The sequence below is a fragment of the Dendrobates tinctorius genome, unplaced genomic scaffold (genome assembly GCF_039654945.1).
Source record: "Dendrobates tinctorius isolate UK_male_01 unplaced genomic scaffold, ASM3965494v1 ptg000029l, whole genome shotgun sequence".
Taxonomy (NCBI): Eukaryota; Metazoa; Chordata; class Amphibia; order Anura; family Dendrobatidae; genus Dendrobates; species Dendrobates tinctorius.
The window spans coordinates 33,640,925-33,665,304 of NW_027361697.1; the positions used below are offsets into that span (position 1 = coordinate 33,640,925).

Sequence of the window (24,380 nt, forward strand, 5' to 3'; positions counted from 1 at the left end):
CATACAGATCTTCGCTAGATCTTCCAGGTTTTGTGGAAGGTGGAAGTCGCTGGGCAACACTAAGTTTCAGCTCCATCAAAAGATTTTCTATTGGGTTCGGGTCTGGAGACTTGCTAGGCTACTTCAGTACCTTGAAATGTTTAATTACGGAGTCACACGTTAGTTGCTCTAACAGTGTGTTTCAGGACATTGTCATGCTGGAAGACCCAACTTTAATGCTCATACTGAAGGAAGGAGGTTGTTGGCCAAAATCCTGCGACACATAACCCCATCCATGGTGCAGTCATCCTGTCCCCTTTGCAGAAAAGCAACCCCAAAGTATGATGTTTCCCCCACCATGCTTCATGGTTGAGGCAGTAATCTTGGGGTTGTACTCATCATTCTTCTTCAGTTATACCAAAAAGTTCTATTTAGGTCTCATCTGACCACATGACCTTCCCCCATAGCTCCTCTTGATCATCCAGATGGTCATTGGTGAACTTCAAACGGGCCTGAGTATGTGCTGGTGTAATCAGGGGGACAATGCGTGCCCTGCAGGATTTTAATTCATGACAGCGTAGTGTGTTACTGATGGTCATTTTGTAGACTGTGGTCACAGCCCTCTATAGGTCATTGACCAGGTCCTCTTGTGTAGTTCTGGGCTGATTCTTGACATTTCTCAGAATCATCCTTACCCCGTGAGGCAAAATCTTGCATGGAGCCCCAGACCAAAGAAGATTGACAGTCATCTTGTGTTTGTTCAATTTTCTAATAATTGTGCAAACAGTTGTTGCCTTCTCATCAAGCTGTTTGCCTATTGTCCTGTAGTCCATACCAGCCTTGTGCAGGTCTACAATTTTGTCCCTGGTGTCCTTAGACAGCTCTTTGATCTTGGCCATGGTGGAGAGGTTGGAGTGTGATTGATTGCGTGTGTGGACAGGTGATTTTTTATAAAGGTAATGAGTTCAAATAGGTGCAATTAATACAGGTAATGAGTGCAGAGTTGGAGGGCTTCTTAAAGAGAAACTAACAGGTCTGTGAGAGCCAGAATTCTTACTGGTTGGTTGGTGACCAAATAATTATTCCATCCAATAAAATGCAATTTAATTATTTCAAAATCATACAATTTTCAGGTTTTCATTTTTAGTTTCTGGCTCAGACAGGTCTGTGAGAGCCAGTATTTTTGCTGCTTAGTAGGTGATCAAATACTTACAAATACAATTTAATTATTTAAAAATCATACAATGCGATTTTCTGTTTTTTTATTTTTAGATTCTGTCTCTCAGTTGAAGTGTACCTACGATAAAAAGTACAGACCGCTCCATTTTATGTAGGTGGGAAAACTTGCAAAATCGGCAGTGTATCAAATAATTATTTCCCCCACTGTATATGCATTGTGACTCATTTTACAAGCAGTAGTCACTGCGTTATGAGACATAATTAGCTGCACAAAAATGCAACAAGGTGCGTTTGGCGCACGTCGGCGCAGAGCAAAAAGGGTGCATGCGCCGGCAAAAACATACCAGCGCACTGCCAGCATACCCAACGCTAAATATAGGGTACGCTGATCGCATGCAGCGTCATGCGACCATAGGAGGAGCTGACCGGAGGGGGCGCGGCCGGGGGCGGAGCTTAGCGGCGGCCGAGTGCTGCGCCTGCTAACGCAAGTCTGAAAGTAGCCTTATTGCATCTATATGCTCCGATCTTGAAAGAGAGGTTGTTGATGCTCAGGGGGACGCCCCGTGCTGCATGTCCGTTAGGTAAACTATTTTTCCCTGTGAATCTCCGTCTGAGATGTCTTAGTGAACATCATGCAACTGATTAGAAGCATTTCCTCTTCTTATTAAATGGTGTAATTTTTTTCTAGCAGTGCAGGGGTTAATCTGCTCTGTTGAGAGCTCTTGGAGCTAAGGCTTTCAGCTGTGCACTGTTTGTCTCTCCTATATAATCTTCTGGGTTCTGGCTAATACTTATTGATAGAGATAGCTTATGCTGCATGGCTGGAGGTTTTTAGTCGTTATTGCTGGAGAAAGGTGTTTGGTTGATTTAATTATGACTGTTGCTAGGTTTTAAGTGTGTAATAATTCCCTTTCTTCTCTTACTTTGGTTTAACCACATCCTCCACTCCCCGATGCATCCCTCTGTTATGAGTATATCTGTATGTTTGGTATTTTTCATCACCCCTGTTCGTATTACCTTGTTGGTGTACTTCAGCATACTACTACTCCACTCTTCCCTGGGTGGGGAACAGACTGAGGGAGAATTCAGGAGCTAAGGCAGGGTACGTTCACCATCAGAAGTAATCTGGGGAGCAGGGTGAGCTAGGGCGCCCCTTAGGGTTAAGGACAGGGTAGGAGCCCCTGATCCTGGGACACCCGGCAAAGGAGTTGTGACAGTTGGATATTAAAATCTGACTTTAATATTATAATATTGCAAAATGATCTGGATAACATGACTGAATCGGCAAACACTTGGCAAATGAGGTTCAATGTAGATAAATGTAGAATAAGGCACCTGGGACAGAGTAATCTTATTGCTGCATATATCGTATTTTTCGCTTTATAAGACGCTCCGGATTATAAGACACACCCCAAATTTTGAAGAGAAAAATAGGAAAAAACTTTTTTTTAATAGAATAGTGGTGCTTCTTATAATCCAGGCGTCTTATTGCTTACCAGGGGTGGTGGGAAGTGGGGTCCCAGGGTTGCTGCTGGAAGAGGCAGGAGTGGAACGTTGCTGCTAGGATGAGGGGGTGTTTTGATGTGCGGGTGTCCAATGCTGCCGCTGTGCTATGTCCCCAGTGTTGCCAGGTGTTGTTGTCACCGCGCTCTGTACCTGGTACTGCCGCCGAACTCTGTACCTGGTGCTGCCACCCGCTCTGTCCCCCGATGCTACCGCCGCGCTCTGTACCTGGTGCTGCCGCCGCGCTCTGTCCCCCGATGCTTGCCGCCGCCACGCACTCTTTCCTGTGCTGCGTGGGGGGCTCTGCCGTTCAATCCATGCTTGCTTGCCCTGTGTGGTGGATTGCTTCCGGGAAAATGGCCACCGCGCAAGCGCAGATGGAGATCTCGGCACTGAAATCTCGGGAGAGACCCCCACGCAGCACGGGACAGAGTGCGGCGGCGGCAAGCACCGGGGGACAGAGCATGGCAGCAGCACCCATCAGCACCGGGAGACAGAGCGTGGCGGCGGCAAGCACTGGACACCAGCAGTGGCAGCACAAATAAGGTATTTCCGCATTGTAAGACGCACCCCTATTTTCCCCCCAAATTTTGGGGGGAAAAAATGCGTCTTACAAAACGAAAAATACGGTACATTAAATGGGAATATACTGGGGACTACAGAACTGGAGAAGGACATGGGTATTCTGGTTTCAAGTATGCTGAGTAATACACAGAGAGTGCACTGGGGGGATTCATAATTCTGTAGTCACACAGAGTGACTACAGACATATCGGTTTTGACTGGACAACCCCTTTAATATAGTGACAAAATGTACAATTGGTGAAGAAAGGATGAACTTGGTGGTCCTAGGTCTTTTTTCAACCTATGTAGCTTTGTAACAGGGGAAGATAGGAAAGGTCGTTGTTGAGCGGGGTGCCATATCTCACATCAAATAGAGTGCCAATTTGTGTGGTTAGGCAGTGCCAATTAAAGTTATCAACTAGGGAGATATTATGTGTGTTAACATACCAGACTATACTGTTTACCATTTGTATATGGGTGAATGATACTAAGCATTATGGTATAACAATATTTTTAAATAATGTATGTTACACTTGTGTATTGGTGTTTTTAACTCTTTATGAATAAAGTTGATTTTTAATAGATTATATGTTCACACATGCATTTTAACCTCCCTTTTTGGTTATTCTCCATTTTTACAATTTTTTAAAAACTTTTTTTTTTACTTTTTTTTAGTTAGCCCCTCTATGGGACTTTAACTTTTATGACTCTGATTGCTCCCTTAGCCCCTCCCTCTCCCAGCCTTTTAAATACTGTGATAGCTATTGCTTGTGGCACTTAGAGGATTAAGGAGCCCAGGGTGGTGTGGGCCCCACTCCTGGCAGTGACAGCTGAGTCTTGGCTATCACTGAAGCCGAGCTTCCGACTGTGATCGTGCTGCCACAGAAGAAGCCGACACGAAATGTGCGTTACGGGGGACCCAGACCATGGCAGATCGATACTGACAGTGGTAACTATGGATGCCTGACAGTTAGAGCACCAGAGAAAGCATGTATTTATTGTTATTTAGCACATGAGAGAGATGTATCTGGAGCCTTTAAAATTTATATCTAGCGTTTTGTGCAGTAATATATATAGGATTGATGAACATCTCAGCAAAACTAATGTGCTGCACAGCAAATTACTTTGTTGCTCTTGATAAACTATAACCATGTATGTGCTGTCTAAACTAATGGAATAAATATGAATGTATACATAGCGCTTCTTTTTTGTTCCCACCAATAGGTGGCGATAGAATACTTTTTTTCTGATACTGTGAAACTCTTTGGTTGGTACAATAAAAAAATAGTAAGCTCATTCCATTTTCTATGCACCTGGCACTTTAATCGAGCATCCAACTAACTCTATACTCTATCAGCTTATACTATTGATTGAGATCAGCAAAAACTCTTGTGTGTGAACATAGGTCTCCCTACAATGTTCATATATGATCTAGCCATGTGATGCTTCCTTGTACATCAACTCATACAATCCTTTGTATTTTATATTTGTATTACGTTTTGCTATAATAAAAATATTTGATAATTTTTAAAACAGTCTCCTTTTTTGATAGGGTATCTTGTTGATAATTTTAGGGAATTGTTCTGCATTATTAGGTCCCATTTATCGGTTGTTTATGCTCTCAGATGAGGTTGCAAAATCTTGGCTTACAGATTCCCTTTAACATTGACATTTCAGAAAGAGTGAGATGGTTCTGTAGGGCAATTGCATGATGCATGTTTTATTTCTCATCTGAGGGGAATCATACTCAAAGGAGCACAGGATTAAGATATGCCGAATTCCTCTTTAATTTCTTTCAACTGTCGCATACGACCACCAGATATGCACACCGGCAAGAGACCGGAGTACATTTCAGTCGTAATTTACATCACCACCACTTTAGTATTATGTAGTAAACTATGATGAAATTGTCAGACGCGATTGGCCTTTTGAAAAAGTTGGCAGAGCTGACAGAGAAATTACAGTCTCAAAAAAATATATAACAAAAGACTAATTCATATGAGGCTCTCAGTTTCTCTTGTAACTCTGTTAAAAATTCAAACTTTATTACAAAAATACCAAACACTTAATATTGAAAATTGATTCCTTGACAATTCGATATATTATACATATGCTCTTTATTATCTATTAAGATCCGTATAACAAAAGGGAATTTTTTATATACTAGTTCTGTAGGAGTTAATTAGATCAGTTAAGTGACTAGAGTTTATTATATATCTCCTTGAAGAAAAGGGCTATTTAGCTATAATATAAGCCATCTGAAGAAGAAAGAAGAACATTGACCATCTACAATTCAAGCCAAGAATCAGAATTTATACCTCTTTTCTTTCACACCTACCTATTTCATCTCTTTATCACATCCCTGCCACTATAGGGCCCTATAGGGGTAGCAGGGTGAGCTGTCGTTGAGTGGGGGGGCCAATTGCGCAGGTCCTAGGGCTCCAACCTCCGCTGATAGGTAGGGAGAGATTAGCCAGTGCAGGGAAGGCACCTCCCAGTGGTGTTCATTTCTGTTTGGTATGATGCAAGGATATTTTTGGTTATTAAGTGTTTGGTATTTTTGTAATAAAGTTTGAATTTTTAACCGAGCTGACAGAGACTGGCATAAAAATACAAAAACAATAATTTTATTTGTGACTTTAATATTTTCATCAGTTTTGATGAATTCTCCCTCCATTGAGTCAATAGAAATGGCAATTCATGAAGCAATTAAATCATGACGTAAGACACTAATGCCCAATCCCAGCCACGAAGAGTGACCATCTCACCACACAAAACACACGGTTAAGCGAAGTTCGAGGAAAGTCTTCAGAATCCAAGGTTTTGTTGCAGGGGCTATTGGAAAAAGAATTAACAATGATTATACAAGTACAAGAAATTGAAAAGGTTAAAAGATTAGCATGCACGTAACATTGTCAGTGATATAGGTGATTAGGCACTGGTTCCATTATAAAAATTATGCCTTTTCTGTAGAGATCCGAAGGTCCACTTCAAGCTTCACTTTCATTCTACTACACTGAAGTGCAATGGAGGGGTGTCAGCACACTTGGAAGAAGTTGTCCAAGTCATTGACATGACCACATGCATAAGCGTCTTCTGCCTCCACAGCAGTTCAATTCTTTCAAGCCTTTGAGTGATTGGCGCGAGTTTCAGGACCCTGACGCCTACTGATCTGCATGGATGTTCAACACCTAACATACATTAAAAAAAAAAAAAAATGATGGTGTAGGTACTCTACGTAATTAAGAATTAAAAACAAACTATGTAGAAGTCTATTGCATGAGAAAACTCACACACTGAAATAACTGAAAATGCATTTGGTGAAAACCATCTGGTTATTAAAAGGGTTTTCTAGTTTCAGAAAAAAATGAACTGTGCTTTACTCACCCTACCAGGGTGCGGCACTGAGTTCCTCCGCTGCTCACGCTGTTTGTTATTGTCTTAAGTGGTGGTGACATCAGAGTGGTGGTGACCAGTGGCGGATTATAATGAGGTCAATTTGGGCAGTTGCCCCGGGCCCAGTGGGGTTAAGGGGCCCACAGCCCAGGCCAGTAAATTGCCCCATTATAATCCGCCACCGCGCAGGGCCGGATTATAGGCAGGGCAGGCGGGGCTTCAGCCCCGGGGCCCCCACCACAAGAGCTTCTAAGGGGGCCCCCACCACATTCCTGCTGGCTGCTGCAATGGCACTCCATCTTCTCCCCACCTAAAAGTGAGTGACCGTGGGGGCGGCATTATGTGCTCTGCTACCAGCAGCATCTACAAGTAGCCTGAACGCTGATGCTGCTGGTAGCGTGCAAAGGCTTGTGATGAGATCACAGGAGGTAAGGTGTCAGGGCCCCCGATCATGTGACCCCTGTCTCCTCCCCTCCTGTGACCTCATCACAGGTCCTGTGCGCACAGCACAGAGCACTGAGAGCAGCCATGTATGTGGAGTGCGGCTCTGCGGGTGGAGGTCGGTGCTGGAGGCTCCATTATTCTCTATGTGGAGTGGGGCTCTGCGGGTGGAGGTCGGTGCTGGAGGCTCCATTATTCTCTATGTGGAGTGCGGCTCTGCGGGTGGAGGTCGGTGCTGGAGGCCCCATTATTCTCTATGTAGAGTGTGGCTCTGCGGGTGGAGGTCGGTGCTGGAGGCTCCATTATTCTCTATGTAGAGTGTGGCTCTACGATTCGTGACCCCCGTCACGTGACGAGGGGGGCCCACAGAGTCTGAACTGCCCCGGGCCCTGGCTACCCTTAATCCACCCCTGGTGGTGACATCAGGTTGCCGGTGCTGCAGCCACTCAGTGAGCGCAGCGCCTCCCAGTGTCTCATGTCATCTACTTGGCTAGTGACACTGAGCTCACCGATTGGCTGCAGCGCTGTTGACGTGATGTCAGAGCTGTAGACAATAACAGACACCTGAACCAGTAGCGAAGTCTCATTGCTAGACCCAGGAAGGGTGAGTAAAGCGCAGTTTGTTTTTAAACATAATTGCATTCAGGGAACAAGAAAATTTAAGTAGCTAAATACACAAATGTTACTGACATTGACAGGTCAAGAAGATACAGAAATGTAGAGGGTATTACATGAATATTCTTAGTTTTCAAGTAAAGATAAAAGAAACCACAAAAGCGCGCCCATAGGGCCTTACCAGTGCAGATATAATGAATATAAATTAAACTATGCAAGGTACTCACCCTCAATAGTTGTGTAAAGCCACAACTACTGTAAGCGCTTAGTCACATGCAATGAAGCTGCAGCAGTTTTCAAGTAGAATATGGGTTAAAACCTATTTATCATTTAAAGGGAATCTGTCACCCTTTTTTGCACTATCAGCTGCCGGCATTGACATCAGGGGCTTATCTACAGCATTCTGTAATGCTGTAGATAAGCCCCCGATGTAACCTGAAAGATAAGAAAAACACGTTAGATTATACTCACCGGAGGGGGCGGTCCTATCCGATGGGTGTCGCGGTCTGGTCAAGCACCTCCCATCTTCATACGATGCAGTCCTCTTCTTCCCTTCCTGTAGTGGCTCCGGCGCAGGCGCACTGCTCTGCCCTGTTGAGGGCAGAGCAGAGTCCTGCAGTGCGCAGGCGCTGGGAGAGGTCCGGCACCTGCGCACTGCAGTATTCTGCTCTGCCCTCAACATGGCAGAGCAGTGCGCCTGCGCCGGAGCCACTACAGGAAGGGAAGAAGAGGACGTCATCGTATGAAGATGGGAGGCGTCGGACCAGACTGTGACACCCATCGGACCGGACCGCCCGCTCCGGTGAGTATAATCTAACGTGTTTTTCTTATCTTTCAGGTTACATCGGGGGCTTATCTACAGCATTACAGAATGCTGTAGATGAACCCCTGATGTCAATGCCAGCAACTGAAAAAAAAGGGTGACAGATTCCCTTTAAATAAAGCTAAATTAATGTGGTACCTTGGTCCATCTTCCAAAACTGTAAAAGTGCTGCCAGTCTATCATGTATCAATGAGAATGTTAGCGACTCCCTACATAGCAGAACAGTTCCTGGGCCGGAGCCTCGCTGCAAATCCCTAATTCTGAATATCTTATAGCTTTATTGCAAAAGGATAGCATCATGTACTGATCGTAGTTTATAACTTAAATTCTGGCAATTCAGTAGGTAGAATATTTTTCAACTTTGATGTACATATTAAATGCAGAAATATATGGACTTACTTCATGCATGTAGAAAATGCTCTGTTTAAATCCTAAAGAAGTAAAGCAAAACAAAAATCTAACATAAGATACATTTAGGATAAATGTATATTCAAATGTCTATAATAAAGCAAGACCATGACATGACCAGGCAGCTATCTCTGTCCTACAATAAAGTTTACACTGAGATTGTCACCAGGGTTGCCAACTTGACTTTTTATTTTTCTGGGCAGCGTATCAAAAAAATCACGGACATACATTTTTTTTACCGATATATTATAAAACCATAATAAATCATTACAGCTATAAGTGATACATGTCTACAGCCCTTAATTCTGATATGAAGACATTAGCTGCGTTCACTGGAAATTGTAAAATATGATAATTACAGTCAGAATAATCTGTAAAAGTTTCAACAGCTTCAAAAACGTCACGGACGCCATCATTTTTTTAAGGGCAGGGCAAAAAAGATGTCTTATTTTTATGGCCTGTCCCGGAATTTCTGGACGGTTGGCAAACCTGATTGTTACATAAACAAATATAAATTAATTCCAAAGCAATCTAATTTTTTTTTTTAATTTCTTCTACTTTTTATACAATTGGCTTTTTTAACAAATGTCCAGATAGGGGATATAAATATTCATGTTTCCCCTATTTTGGCTTTTATGTTGGATTTTCTACTGTAAAAAAAGGAAATATTATAGAAATATATTCCAGCTGCTCGTACCTGGTTGCCTGTTGAACTCTTCTTCTGTTGATTACACCCTTGATGTGCACTAACAAATGACATTGATTAGAGATGATCAAAATTTCAAAGAAATGTCACATTTGTTTCATTTTTTTTTTTACTTTTTTTCACTTTAGACTACATTTTAACCAACAAGCTCCTCCTTCATGGCTCTCTAGAAAATCCCTGACAGATCAGTCAGTCCAACAAACATTGGCTGCCATGCACTCTAATCTTTAGCTTAATCTCTTCAGTATAAAATACTTTCCAAATTTGTGCTAGGCCCTCTGCAGTTAGGACCTGGTGAAAGCTAGGCCCTACCAATAGTGATGTAAATTAAATATGACTTTTATTTGGTTCCCGAACCCAACATAGCGTTCAAATATGCCCAAAGTAAGTGAATATGTGTTATTTTTATGACATCACAAAACTGCCCATACAGCATCTCATCCACAAAAGTGCAGCACCCCACTACCGAGACTAGCCTCGATGAGAGATAAATAGTAGACAATATAAATTGCTTTTATGTTTCTTGTATGGTATCATTGGTTAGACCCTCAAATCTGTAAGGCCTTTATAAAAGTTACATATACTGTCATGAAATAACTATGTACACCCTCTTTGAATTCTATGGTTTCATGTATAGGGACATAATAAAAAAGAATTCTGGTCCTTAAATGGGTATTCTGAAGTTGTGCCTTGAGCAGTTTAGAGCTATGCAATCTCTGGTTACATCCTGGTCGTGGGGGCAGGGACTGCTCTTTGACAGTTCTGGTGAGCAGCTTCATCTTCTACTACTGTTAATACGCATTAATGAGGTGTCAATGATTGATCTGAGTCTACATTGCTTTCACTATGGTTACATACTGTATAAAGATAGCTGTGAATTTGAACAAGCACACTGTTCAGGAAAGTGCGAGCTATGATTAGAATTGCTATGGAAACTGCCAACGATGAGTGCCAATAATGGGGGGTGGGATTGTGACTACACAGAACTAATAGAAGCCCTGTAAAGAGCTGAGAGGGAGGGGGATGGGAGCAACTAAATACAGAACAAAAATCAAGGGGTAGATGGCAGTGGCTGATATGTTAGGAGCTAAAGCCCCCGTCACACATAGCGATCTCGCTAGCGAGATTGCTGCTGAGTCACAAGTTTTGTGACGTATCAGCGATCTCACCAGCGAGATCGCTGTGTGTGACACCTATCAGCGACTGCCCCCCTGCCGGTTATCGCTGATCGTCCTGAAATGGCCAGGACATTTTTTTGATCACTGGTCTCCCGCTGGCCAGCACGCATTGCTGCGTGTGACAGGCAGGAGACCAGCGATCAGCGCGCTGGTAACTAAGGTAAACGTCGGGTTTCTAAGCAGCGTGCAGCACTTAGAAACCTGATGTGTACCTTAGTTACCAGCGCGCTGGTGCAGGGAGCTGGTAACCAAGGTTCATGTCGGGTTTCTAAGTGCCGCACGCCGCTTAGAAACCCGATGTGTACCTTGGTTACCAGCTCCCTGCACCAGCGCGCTGGTAACTAAGGTACCCAGTGGGTAACTAAGTGACGTGCGTCGCTTGTTACCCACGTGTCACTGGTGCTGATCGCTGGTGAAGCTGCCTGTGTGACAGCTCACCAGCGATCATGTAGCAACACACCAGCGATCCTGACAAGGTAATATCGTTGTCGGGATCGCTGGTGCGTCGCTATGTGTGACGGGGCCCTTACATCTCTCCTAGAATGTAACTACTGGGTAGTCAGCCAGACAAGCTTCATGAAAACCAGATGTACACTTAGGGCTCATACCCATCACCGTGGAAAAAAAAGTTCCGATTTTGATCAAATAAACTGGAGAAGTGGGCAGCAACTAACAGAATGGTTTTTAACACGGAAAAATGCAAAGTACTACATCTGGGCAATAAAAATGAAAAAAGCATATACAGAATGGGAGGAATAGGGCTAAGCAACAGCAGATGTGAAAAAGACTTGGGTATACTAATAGATCACAGACTGAATATGAGTCAACAGTGTGATGCAGCAGCAAAAAAGGCAAATGCAATTCTAGGATGTATTAACAGAAGCATACAGTCTAGATCACGTGAAGTCATTATTTCCCTCTACTCCTCTTTGGTCTGACCTCATCTGGAATATTGTGCCCAGTTTTGGGCACCACATTTTAAAAAAGACATCAACAAACTGGAGCAAGTTCAGAAAAGAGCGACCAGAATGGTGACCGGTCTGCAAACCCTGTCTTATGAGGAAAGGTTGCAGGATTTGGGAATGTTTAGTTTGCAAAAGAGAAGACTGAGAGGAGACTTAATAGCTGTCTACAAATATCTAAAGGACTGTCACATTGTAGAAGGATCAACTTTATTCTCATTTGCACAAGGAAAGACTAGAAGCAATGGGATGAAACTGAATGGGAGGAGACACACATTAGATATTAGAAAAAACTTTTTGACAGTTAGAGTGATCAATGAGTGGAACAAGCTGCCACGAGAAGTGGTGAGATCTCCTTCAATGGAAGTCTTCAAACAGAGGCTGGACAGAAATCTGACTGGGATGATTTAGCGAATCCTGCTTTGAGCAGGGGGTTGGACCAGATGGCCCAAGAGGTCCCTTCCAACTCTACGATTCTATGATTCTATCCAGAAAAGTCGGACAAATGTTATGCAAGTGTCTTCCAATTTTCATGCAAGTGCAATCCAATTATTAACACCTAGCATCTGATTTACATGCAAATGCGATCCGATTGCAATGTGATTTAACATGAGCTTTTACATAGAGAATTGCTCAATGTCATTTACACATAATTTTCCATGGAAATATTCTTCAAGATTTATATATATATATATATATATATATATATATATATACAGATATATGTGTGTATATATATATATATATATATATATATATATATATATATATATATATATATGACAGAGAGAGATGGAGAGACATAGATAGATAGATGCAAAAGATTGAAACAAATAAGATAGATTTAAATATGTGTGTGAGATATATAGCCCTTAAATTTTATTAACCAGCAGAGGGAAAGCAGACAGCTGAGGCAGATGTTTATAGCATGGGAAGGGGGTAATACCCATGGAGCTTCCCATGTTATTAATATCAGCTCCCAGCTGTATACTTAGCCTTTCCTAGGTATTAAAATAGGGGACTCCCCCAAAAAAATGACATAGGGTCCCCTATAATTAATCAGCAAATGCTAGGCAGACAGCTGCGGGCACATATTAATAGCGTATTAAGTGGACATGGATATTGGCCTGCCATCTAGATGTAGATTCATTAAAGGAGTCTGTCATTATTTCAATTAAAGGACTTTATTCTAGATGTGTGTGTTTTTTTTATACAATATCACTATGGGGTTAGTAATTAGTTATAGACGCCTCTCCATTATTAACCTCTGGGCTTGATGTCACGTGACAATACAAAGGTGACATCAATCCCCCCAACTATCACCCCACTTTCCACAGCAGCAGAGCAAGTGGGAAGAGCAAGGCTAAGTACCAGATTTGGCACATCTTATGGATGTGCCTTTTCTGGGGCGGCTGAGAGCAGATGTTTTTAATCTGGGAGGGGGACAATATCCATCTCCCCTTCCATGGCTATTAATATCACCCCACAGCTTTCTGCCTAGCCTTTGGTGGTTATTAATTAAAGAGGGACCCTACGTCATTTTTTGGTGGGCGTCCCCCATTTTAATAACCGGGAAAGGCTATGTGTACAGCTGTGAGCTGATATTAATAGCCTGGGAAGCTCCAGGGGTTTTATCCCTTTCCCAGGCTATAAACATCTACCCCCAGCTGTTCACTTTCCCTCTGGTAGTTAATAAAATGTCGAGGTACCCATGACATTTTTTTCAGAAAATAATTTAGTAAGTAACAAAATACATGTACAGTAAGCTGCACAAGCACTGTAATAATTATGTCACTGACATCTTTACATCTCTCTATTCTATGTGTACATAGTTATTCTATCTATTCTATTCTGTCGAGTCACACTGTGATTTTACTGTAAGATGAATTGCCAGCTTTTTAAAGGACATGTGTGTGAAAAATTGGACGGCACTTGCAAGGTCTGAGTGCCATGCGATTTTTCTATCACACTTATTGACTTGTGTTTGCGAGTCTTGTCCGAGATACCAGGACAATCGGAGCATGCGATTTCTACACAGTGTCTCAATTGGACTGAGGTCAGGACTCTGACTGGGACAGTTCATTACCTTGATTCTTTTCTTTTTCAGCCATTTCAATGTAGAAATGTGTGCTTGGGATTATTAAACTGTTGCATGACCCAGTTTCGCCCAATCTTCACCTTGTGGTTATATTGCCTCACATTTGACTCTAGAATATTTTGGTACACAAAGGAGTCAATGGTCATTTCTATGACTGCACCAGTAACTTCAAAATAAGCCCAAATCATTACACCTCCCTCAGCGTGCTTGACAGTTGATATTAGGTGTTCGTGCTGATATGCTGTGTTTTGGTCAACAAACGTGGGCCTGGGTATTATAACCAAACCTCCAATTTGGTTTCTTGTGTTCAATGGACATTATTCTAGAAGTTTTGTATGTTGTTTAGATGCAACTTTGGAAATAACAATTAAGGGCACTTGATTAGCAGCCCCTGGCCACTACCTATACTCTTAATTTCTATGGAAGCAAGAATGGTGTAGGTACTTTTTCGTAATTCTTCTGTATTTTGGCCTCCTTTTTGTTAAAAAAATAAATAAATAAAAAATACGCTGGAATGGTGCTTTAAAGGGAATCTGTTAGTAGATTTTCATTTACAATCTAAAAACGGAATGATGTGTAGGTTACAACACAGATTTCAGGAAAGCTTCTGTTAGGCTAGGTTCACACCAGCGTTTGGCTTGTCTTCGTAGGGCTGCATACTTCTTCCCTTAAGCTCCGCCTACTCTCCGCCCATTTCCACATGCGTCCTGCGTCATCCTGCGAACCTATCTTTAACATTGAGTACCCAGGGACATGCGTTGTATGCAGATGCGTCTGTGTGCGTCGTTTTGACGTGCCCGAACGCACAAAAATGCAACATCTTGCGTTCGCCGGGCACGTCAAAACGACACACGCAGTCGCATCTGCATACAACGCATGTCCCCGCATACCCAATATTAAAGATAGGTATGTAGGATGATGCAGGACACATGCGGAAGTAGGCGGAGCTTAAGGGAAGAAGTACGCAGACCAACCAAACGCTAATTTGAACACAGCCTTATCAAGCTTTATGCTTTTGTTTATATGCAATGATTGTTTTAGCAGCAGGAGCTTATCATTACTCAGACACAGAAGCCCCCTGGTCCAACTCAACCCTCTTCTGTGATAAGCAGCTAAATTTCTATAGCCATTGTATATAGAGAGCCTGGTTGGGCAGAGTTAGCTTTCTCAGCTCTGCTGCATTGCTAAATCTAAAAACTCTGTGTCAGAAATGCTGCACCCAGTAAACAAAGTGATGCATTGTTGGATTCAGGGTCTCTTACATCAGGAGGCTCTCAGATGAGGTAGGAGAAACCTACTAACAGTTTCCCTTTAATAAATAATAAAAAGTTGTAATTTGTCATACTAGCTTGGCCCGTGCAAAATTTTCGCACTTTATTCGTCGGGGCGCAGGCAATTTCAGAAAGCAAGCTAGTCAAATATAAAAGTATTTCATGAGCTGATGAACACAGACAGGTATTTATATATGTAGATTGGTAAATACAATAAATTGTTTTGATAAGTAAAGGCCAAAAAATGTTTTCAGGTTGAGGTGCCAACTGCAGGTCATTGTGCCTTTCTGCAGGTTTATGAAAATGAATGTTTAAACTGTATTTAGCGATGAAATCGTGAATGTGTGGTTTGTTTGGCTGTTTTCTTGCTGAAGGGGGCAAGTTTATCTTTGAAATGGTGTATCGTGTGTGTGTATGTGGGGCGAAGTAAACAGCGAAAAAGCAGTGCATGTTTACAAATGTGTTGGTAGTGTGCTTTGGGGTACTGTGGTGCCACCTGCAGGTCATTTTTCTTTACTGCAGGTTTATGAAAATTAATGTTTAAACTGTATTTAGTGATCAAATCCTGGATGTGTGGTATGTTTGGCTATTTTCTTGCTGAAGGGGGCAAATTTATATTTCAAATGGTGTATCATTTGTGTGTGTGGGTGCAGTTTGAACGGGGATACAAAGGAATCACCGAAAAAGTGTTTAGAAATAATAGAATAGATGTTGTTGATCTAACTGTTGGACCTTCTATGAACAGATGTTTTTTTTTTTTATTGTTTGATTAGAATGTCCTGATGTGTAAAAGTATAGAATGCAAAGAGGGTGTACGTAATTTTTCTTACTTTTGATCTCTCTGATGACTTATCTGCTGAAAGGATTTTTCAGAAACCAGAAAAAGTATTTATTATATGAAGATGCCGCCGTACTTTCCTCATTGAACTAGTAAATTAAGTTGATCTCTGACGTGACGACTCTTCTCTGATTGAAAGTACAATTCGCATCTTTATTGTGAATTTTGCAAGAATTATACTGGTACATGACTGTGGCCGGGTACTACAGATCCGCACCCATTTCTTCTAATAGAGGCATTTGTGCATTACCCGGCTATGGTCAGTACATAGCTGACATTACTGTGCTGTTCAGCTCAACTACTGCTAATGGGTCGCCCTCCCAGGGCTGTGGGGTACTCGGTACCGGGCCGGTATCAGTGGGATGTGTCACAGCGGCAGTGACCCGGACCGTGGCCCTGGGCGCCCAAGTAATAGGAAGATGAATGGTGGAATGTAGTTAAATGAATAGTTTGTGACGCCACCTGTGGTGTTTGGCAAGGGACGTGTTAAGCCGACGCTGCAGACAGATCCTCCGGGACAGATGGTGTGGTGCAGCAATGATGTTATAGCCCTCCACAGGCAGGGCTGTTGTCCCAGGGGAGTGTAGATGTGGAGACACTTAGATGGTGTAGTGTTTGGCGCAGGGGATGTAGCAGTGCCAGGCGGACGGACGCAGGAAGGAATGGAGGACACCAGGGCATGTAGTTCCAAATCTTTACTCACAGTCTGTAGTGCCCACTTCTGTGCCGTGTCCTCTGGGTCAGGGACTCAGCCAACCTCCAGGCAAGATGGAATGCTCCCTTCCACACTCCGCCAACTTATGTGCCCTTTCCTGAACGTCTCCTCTATAGCGCCTTTAAGTGTGAAGATCTCCTTGTACTGTGTTACACTGGAGGTCCTCCTGACAGATGTTCCCAAGAACTCTACTTGCACGGCAAACAGCTGTAGCCTGCTTCGGGGACTCTCTACTCCTAGCCCCGGCTCTCTATCCGTGTTGCTGTTGTGCCCTCAAGTCTTAGTTGGGAGTAGTAGTGAGACACCGTTGGCACAACTCCAATATGTGTGGTGCACAAGTAGGGACCCAATCCGTAATGAATATAGTATAAACTTGGCACACACATGTGGGTTTCAGATACAAGAAGTGATATTTAATAAAGTGCAGTACATACAGTCAGACGTTTCGGTCTTATGACCTTCATCAATGTACACTGTACTGTACTGAAAGCTTTTAGGTGTGTGAGTAAAAAAGTTCCACAATAAGTTCGGTAAAATGCACCCGGAACAAGCGGTGGATGCTGCGTTCACTTCCCAGGCACGCGCTGTACACCATCAGACCGACAAAAGCCACAAGCATTTTACCGAACTTATTGTGGAACTCTTTTGCTCACACACCTAAAGGCTGAGTGCAGACGTACTTTTTGGCCCTGCGGATTTTTCCACGCAGAATGGAAGAAATCCGCAGGTCAAATGACCTGCATTTGTCCTGCGGATTTCTTCCATTTTTCATGTGGTTTTCATGCGGTTTTTGTGCGGTTTTCCATCGCGGTTTTCCCCCTGCGGATTTGGTGACAGGGGAGATGGAAAACCGCACAAAAGAAGTAACATGCTGCGGATTTTGTACCGCGGGAAAAATCCGCAGCGTCTGCACAGCGTTTTTTTTTTACATTGATTTTAAGGCTACTGTACATCACAATGCAGAAATGCAATGTTTCTGCGCGGTAAAATCCGCTGCGGAACCGCTGCAAATCTGCATCGTGTGCACACAGCCAAAAGCTTTCAATACAGTACAGGGTACATTGATGAAGGTCATAAGACCGAAACGTCTGACTGTATGTACTGCACTTTATTAAATATCACTTCTTGCATCTGAAACCCACGTGTGTGTGCCAAGTTTATACTATATTAGATGGGAGTAGTGCATTTACAACCCACTACTCCACCGGTGTCTGCTGCAGAACCATTAGTGTCCAAACAACCTCGGGGACGGGGCCCCGGCCTTGCGCTTAGAACTTCTAATCAGGGTTCTTCCTCTAACCCACGTCCTCTATGTTCCCTTTTACTCCTACGTTCCGTACTTTTCTTTCTCTCCTATGGAAGCTCAGGCTTCAGTTCAATGTCCTTCTCCTTCTTTCCTTTCCCGTGCCAGCTTGCTCAGATCACTGAGGCAGCTGCAGCACTCCTTCCTCCATCCCTCTTCCAGGGATCCCCACTCCTCCCGAGTGGCTTCCTCTCCCAGACTCACTCACTGACTGACTGACTTGTAATCCTAAACCATCCCACTCATATATATATTCTGAACTCCACCCACCTCCCAGCAAGTCTAGTGTTCCAAGCAGGGAACCACCAAAGGTGCTCTGCTTCTCTCTAAGCAAGGAGCCGCAATGTGGTTTTGCTGAACTACTCTATTGTGTGGGGTGCGAGTGTTGGAGCGTGGTCAGGAGCCCCCAACTTACCTGGATGATGGGGCACCACACCTTAGGAAAAGGTGCAGCACCTCTGTGGCGACTGAGCCTCAGGGGCGCCACACTAACATCTGCCTGTCACCGGCATTCTCAACAGCTGATTGGTGGGGGTGCAGGGTGTCAGACCACCACCAACCTGATAATGATGAACTATCTTTAGAATAAGTCAATAAAAGAAAAGCAGTGGAAGCAACCCTTTACTATTGTCTAAAGGCCCCATTACACATAACTATGTCCCAGCGATCCGACATGGATGGGATCGCTGGGACATCACTAGACAGCCCCTCCAGCGATCAGGACCAGCGAGCAAGCTGGTTTCTAATGTAAACACCGGGTATCCAGGAGTCATGGCTCTTGAATACCCGCTGTTTACCTTGGAAACCGGCGTACACGCTGGTTTCCAAGGTAAACAACGGGTATCTAAGAGCCGCGGCTCCTGGATACCCGATGTTTACATTAGAAACCAGCATCACTGATCGCTGGTCTCTCGCTGCCACACGCAGCGATGCATGCTGGCCAGCGGGAGACAATCGATGAAAAAATGACCCAAGCCGATCGAGCACGATCAGCGATACCAGGCAGGGGGGCCGGTCGCTGATCCCCGTCACACACAGTGATCTCGCTGGCGAGATCGCTGTGGCGTCACAAAATCAGCGATCTTGCTAGCGAGATCGCTGTGTGTGACGGGGCCTTAAGTCTTTCCTACACTTAATGAGATATTAAGGAGAACAGTAAACCAGATATGTGTTTTGGTGCTGGACCAGTGTCTTCCCCATCCCAAATTGTGGCCTGAGGAAGACATTAGTTTAGTCCTGAAATGTATTTTTTGTTTATGTACCAGTGAATGCTTTGTAAAGATACAAGTATTCTCCTGTTCTTTAGCAGGACCGTGTTTCTCCCAGGCATTTAACTTTAAATGATTAAGCACAAATTATAAGCAGATTAACCCTTTCACGATGTCATGATCCATGTTGGATTGTGACAGATTTAGCACATGTAACCTTTTCTTTCCTTTAAGCCTTTGGCTTAAGGTTAGTTTTGCCCCCGGTAGCCGCTGGGGTTATTACACGTAAATTACCAAGCAGGTGTGATTACCCTGGCTCCTACCTATAAAGGAGTGTCAGGTGTTCTCAATCACTGTTGGCGATATTGTTCTTTCCCAATCAACCTTGGTGGTGAAAGGAGCTATTGAGAAGAGTTCCTTGCAGCTCAGCCAGAGCTTTGGAGCAGCAGCTATTCAGGTGGAAGCTGTAGCCGGGTGCCGTACTCTGTTTGGAGCAATAGCAGCAGAGCAAAGCTAAGTTGTGTGTTTTCCCTGTTTTGTCATATTTTCCTTGTGTGTATTAGTACAGTGGTGGGATTAGTATCTGCAACATCCAGTTCACTAGTAAGGGATAGGTGCAGGGCGAGCTAGGGATTAAGGTATCCTGCTCGGCGACAGGTGAGGAGCCTGTATAGGGATCGTTAGGAGTGTTTAGGGACACTGCCTCAGGGGAGTGCAGGAGGTCTCCACGTCCCCGTTCCCTATTTCAGGGCCCACCATTGTAACTGTTTCCCCATGTTCCCCTTGTGTGTCCTGGTGTTAGTGCCATCCTGCGGGTTGCGGTGCAGAGGACATAGTAACATAACATAGTAACATAGTTAGTAAGGCCGAAAAAAGACAATAGTCCATCCAGTTCAGCCTATAAAATTCTGTCAGAATAAATCCCCAGATCTACGTCCTTCTAAAGAACCTAACATTAACTGTAAGATACAATATTGTTACGCTCCAGGCAGACATCCAGGCCTCTCTTGAACCCTTTGACTGAGTTCGCCATCACCACCTCCTCAGGTAGGGAATTCCAGATTCTCACTGCCCTAACTGTAAAGAATCCTCTTCTATGTTGATGGAAAAACCTTTTCTCCTCCAAACGCAGAGAATGTCCCCTTGTGACCGTCACCTTCCTTGGTATAAACAGATCCTCGGAGAGATATTTGTATTGACCCCTTATATACTTATACATGGTTATTAGATCGACCCTCAGTCGTCTTTTTTCTAGACTAAATAATCCTAATTTTGCTAATCTCTCTGGGTATTGTAGTTCCCCCATCCCCTTTATTAATTTTGTTGCCCTCCTTTGTACCCGCTCTAGTTCCATTATATCCTTCCTGAGCACCGGTGCCCAAAACTGTACGCAGTACTCCATGTGCGGTCTAACCACAGATTTGTACAGAGGCAGTATAATGCTCTCATCATGTGTATCCAGACCTCTTTTAATGCACCCCATGATCCTGTTTGCCTTGGCAGCTGCTGCCTGGCACTGGCTGCTCCAGGTAAGTTTATCATTAACTAGGATCCCCAAGTCCTTCTCCATGTCAGATTTACCCTGTGGTTTACCGTTCAGTGTGTAATGGTGATATTGATTCCTTCTTCCCATGTGTATAACCTTACATTTATCATTGTTAAACTGCATCTGCCACCTTTCGGCCCAAGTTCCCAACTTATCCAGATCCATCTGTAGCAGAATACCATCTTCTCTTGTATTGACTGCTTTACATAGTTTTGTATCATCTGCAAATATCGATATTTTACTGTGCAAACCTTCTACCAGATCATTAATAAATATGTTGAAGAGAATAGGTCCCAACACCGACCCCTGCGGTACCCCACTGGTCACAGCGACCCAGTTAGAGAATATACCATTTATAACCACCCTCTGCTTTCTATCACTAAGCCAACTACTTACCCATTTACACACATTTTCCCCCAGACCCAGCATTCTCATTTTGTGTACCAACCTCTTGTGTGGCACCGTATCAAACGCTTTGGAAAAATCAAGATATACCACATCCAATGACTCACCTTGGTCCAGTCTATAGCTTACCTCTTCATAAAAACTGATTAGATTGGTTTGACAGGAGCGATTCCTCATAAACCCATGCTGATATGGCATTAAACAGTTATTCTCATTGAGATAATCCAGAATAACATCCCTCAGAAACCCTTCAAATATTTTACCAACAATAGAGGTTAGACTTACTGGCCTATAATTTCCAGGTTCACTTTTAGAGCCCTTTTTGAATATTGGCACCATATTTGCTATGCGCCAGTCCTGTGGAACAGACCCCGTCACTATAGAGTCTCTAAATATAAGAAATAATGGTCTGTCTATTACATTACTTAGTTCTCTTAGTACTCGTGGGTGTATGCCATCCGGACGCGGAGATTTATCTATTTTAATCTTATTTAGCTGGATTTGCACCTCTTCTTGGGTTAGATTGGTGACCCTTAATATAGGGTTTTCTTTGTCTCTCGGCATTTCACCTAGCATTTCATTTTCCACCGTGAATACAGTGGAGAAGAAGGTGTTTAATATATTAGCTTTTTCCTCATCATCTACAACCATACTTTCCTCACAATTTTTTAATGGGCCTACACTTTCACTTTTGATTCTTTTACTATTGATATAGTTGAAGAACAGCTTGGGATTAGTTTTACTCCCCTTAGCAATATGCTTCTCTGTTTCCTTTTTGGCAGCTTTAATTATTTTTTTAGATAAAGAATTTTTCTCCTTATAGTTTTTTAGAGCTTCAACGGTGCCATCCTGCTTTAGTAGTTTAACCCCTTCCTGACATCCGACGTACTATCCCGTCCACGGTACCCGGGCCCGTATGACCGTGGACGGGATAGTACGTCTACCGCGATCAGCGGCGCCCACGTGGTGAGCGCCGCTGATCGCGGCCGGGTGTCAGCTGATTATCACAGCTGACACCCGGCACTATGTGTCAGGGGCGGTCACGGACCGCCCCCGACACGTTAACCCCTTGCACACCGCGATCAAACATGATCGCGGTGTACCGGGAGTTAAAGGGAAGCATCGGCAGGGAGGGGGCTCCCTCCGTGCTTCCCTGAGCCCCCCACGGCAGCGCAATGTGCAGCGCTGCTGCGGGGGGCTCCTATCCTCCAGGCCCCCGAATCCAAGATGGCGACGGGGGCCTTCGGGGACCTGAGGAAGCTGGCTTCCTCAGTGCCTGCAAAGCGCAGGCAAGAGGAAGTCTGCTTCAATGCCTGTGACAGATTGCTGATCTGTCACAGTGATCTGTGATGTGACAGATCAGCGATCTGTCACAGGACAGTGATGTCCCACCTGGGACTATGTAATAAAGTAAAAAAAAAATTAAAAAAAAAATGTAAAAATAAATTTTAAAAAATCGCCAAATAAATTAGTAAAAAAAAAAAAAAAATATTCCCCAATAAATTCATTTTTTGAAAATAATTAAAAAAAAAAAACAATAAAAGTACACATATTAGGTATCGCCGCGTCCGTAATGACCCGCCCTATAAAACTGTCCCATTAGTTAACCCTTTTAGCAAACCCCTTAAAAAATAAAAATAAAAAACGAAGCAAAAAATAATGATTTATTATCATACCGCCAAACAAAAAGTGTAATAACGCGCGATCAAAAAGACGCATATAAATATCCATGGTACCGCTGAAAACGTCATCTTGTCCCGCAAAAAACGAGCCGCCACACAGCATCATCAGCGAAAAAATAAAAAAGTTATAGCTCACAGAATAAAGCGATGCAAAAATAATTATTTTTTATATAAAATAGTTTTCATTGCATAAAACCGACAAAAACATAAAAAAACGACCTAAATGAGGTATCGCTGTAACCGTACTGACCCGAAGAATAAAACCGCTTTATCAATTTTACCGCACGCGGAACGGTGTAAACGCACCCCCCCAAAAGAAATTCATGAAACGCTGGTTTTTGTTCATTCTGCGTCCCAAAAATAGGAATAAAAAGCGATCAAAAAATGTCACGTGCCCGAAAATGGTACCAATAAAAACGTCAACTCGTCCCGCAAAAAATAAGACCTCACATGACTCAGTGGGTCAAAATACCGAAAAATTATAGCTCTCAAAATGTGGTGATGCAAAAACTATTTTACAATAAAAAGCGTCTTTTAGCGTGTGACAGCTGCCAAATATAAAAACCGCCATAAATAGTAAATCAAACCCCCCGTTATCACCCCCTTAGTTAGGGAAAAATAATAAAACTTAAAAAAAAGTATTTATCTCCATTTTCCCGTTAGGGTAAGGCTGTGTGCACACGCTGCGGATTAGGTGCGGATTCATCCGCGCGGATTTTGTAAAATCCGCAGGTGAAACCGCAGGTCAAAAGACCTGCGGTTTAACCTGCACATTGCTCTGCGGTTTTGTCCTGCGGTTTTTCATCTCCTCATTAGAGGAGATGGCAAACCGCAGGAGAATCCGCAGAAAGAATTGACATGTCAATTCTTTCTGCGGATTGAAAACCGCAGATAATCCGTGCGGAAAATTCCGCACCGTCTGCACTGCGGTTTTTGATTCCCATAGGGAATCATGGTACTGGGGTCCGCAGCAGCCAAAACCGCTGCGGAACCGCAGCAAAATCCGCAGCGTGTGAACACAGCCTTAGGGTTAGGGCTAGGGTTAGGGTTAGGGCTAGGGTTAGGGCTCAGATTAGGGTTAGGGGTGTGTTGGGGTTAGGGTTGGAGTTATAATTGGGGGTTTCCACTGTTTGGGCACATCAGGGGCTCTCCAAATGCAACATGGCGTCTGATCTCAATTCCAGCCAATTTTGAGTTGAAAAAGTCAAATGGTGCTCCTTCCCTTCCAAGCTCTGCCATGCGCCCAAACAGTGTTTTACCCCCACATGTAGGGTATCAGCCTACTCAGGACAAATTGCAAAACAATTTTTGGGGTCCAATTTCTCCTGTTACCCTTAGGAAAATAAAAAATTGGGGGCAAAAATATCATGTTTCTGGAAAAAATACGATTTTTTTATTTTCATGCCCTGGCATTATAAACTTCTGTGAAGCCCTTGGGGGTTCAAAGTGCTCACCTCACATCTAGATAAGTTCCTTAGTGGGTCTAGTTTTCAAAATGGGGTCATTTGTGGGGGGTTTCCACTGTTTAGGTACATTAGGGGCTCTCCAAAGGCAACATGAC

At 43.4% G+C, this 24,380-nt stretch overlaps 1 protein-coding gene across 1 annotated transcript in view; it reads right to left on the reverse strand.

Annotated features, from left to right (window-relative positions):
• The window catches only part of LOC141085904 (dynamin-3-like), a 234,736-nt gene that overhangs the window by 19,687 nt on the left and 190,669 nt on the right, over positions 1-24,380 (reverse strand). Inside the window, exons 9-11 of the mRNA XM_073571529.1 lie at positions 9,605-9,653; positions 8,899-8,930; positions 5,993-6,059 (exon numbers count right to left, since the gene is read on the reverse strand). Of these exons, the coding sequence (XP_073427630.1) occupies positions 5,993-6,059; positions 8,899-8,930; positions 9,605-9,653 (148 nt within the window). The remainder of the gene's footprint in view (positions 1-5,992; positions 6,060-8,898; positions 8,931-9,604; positions 9,654-24,380) is intronic.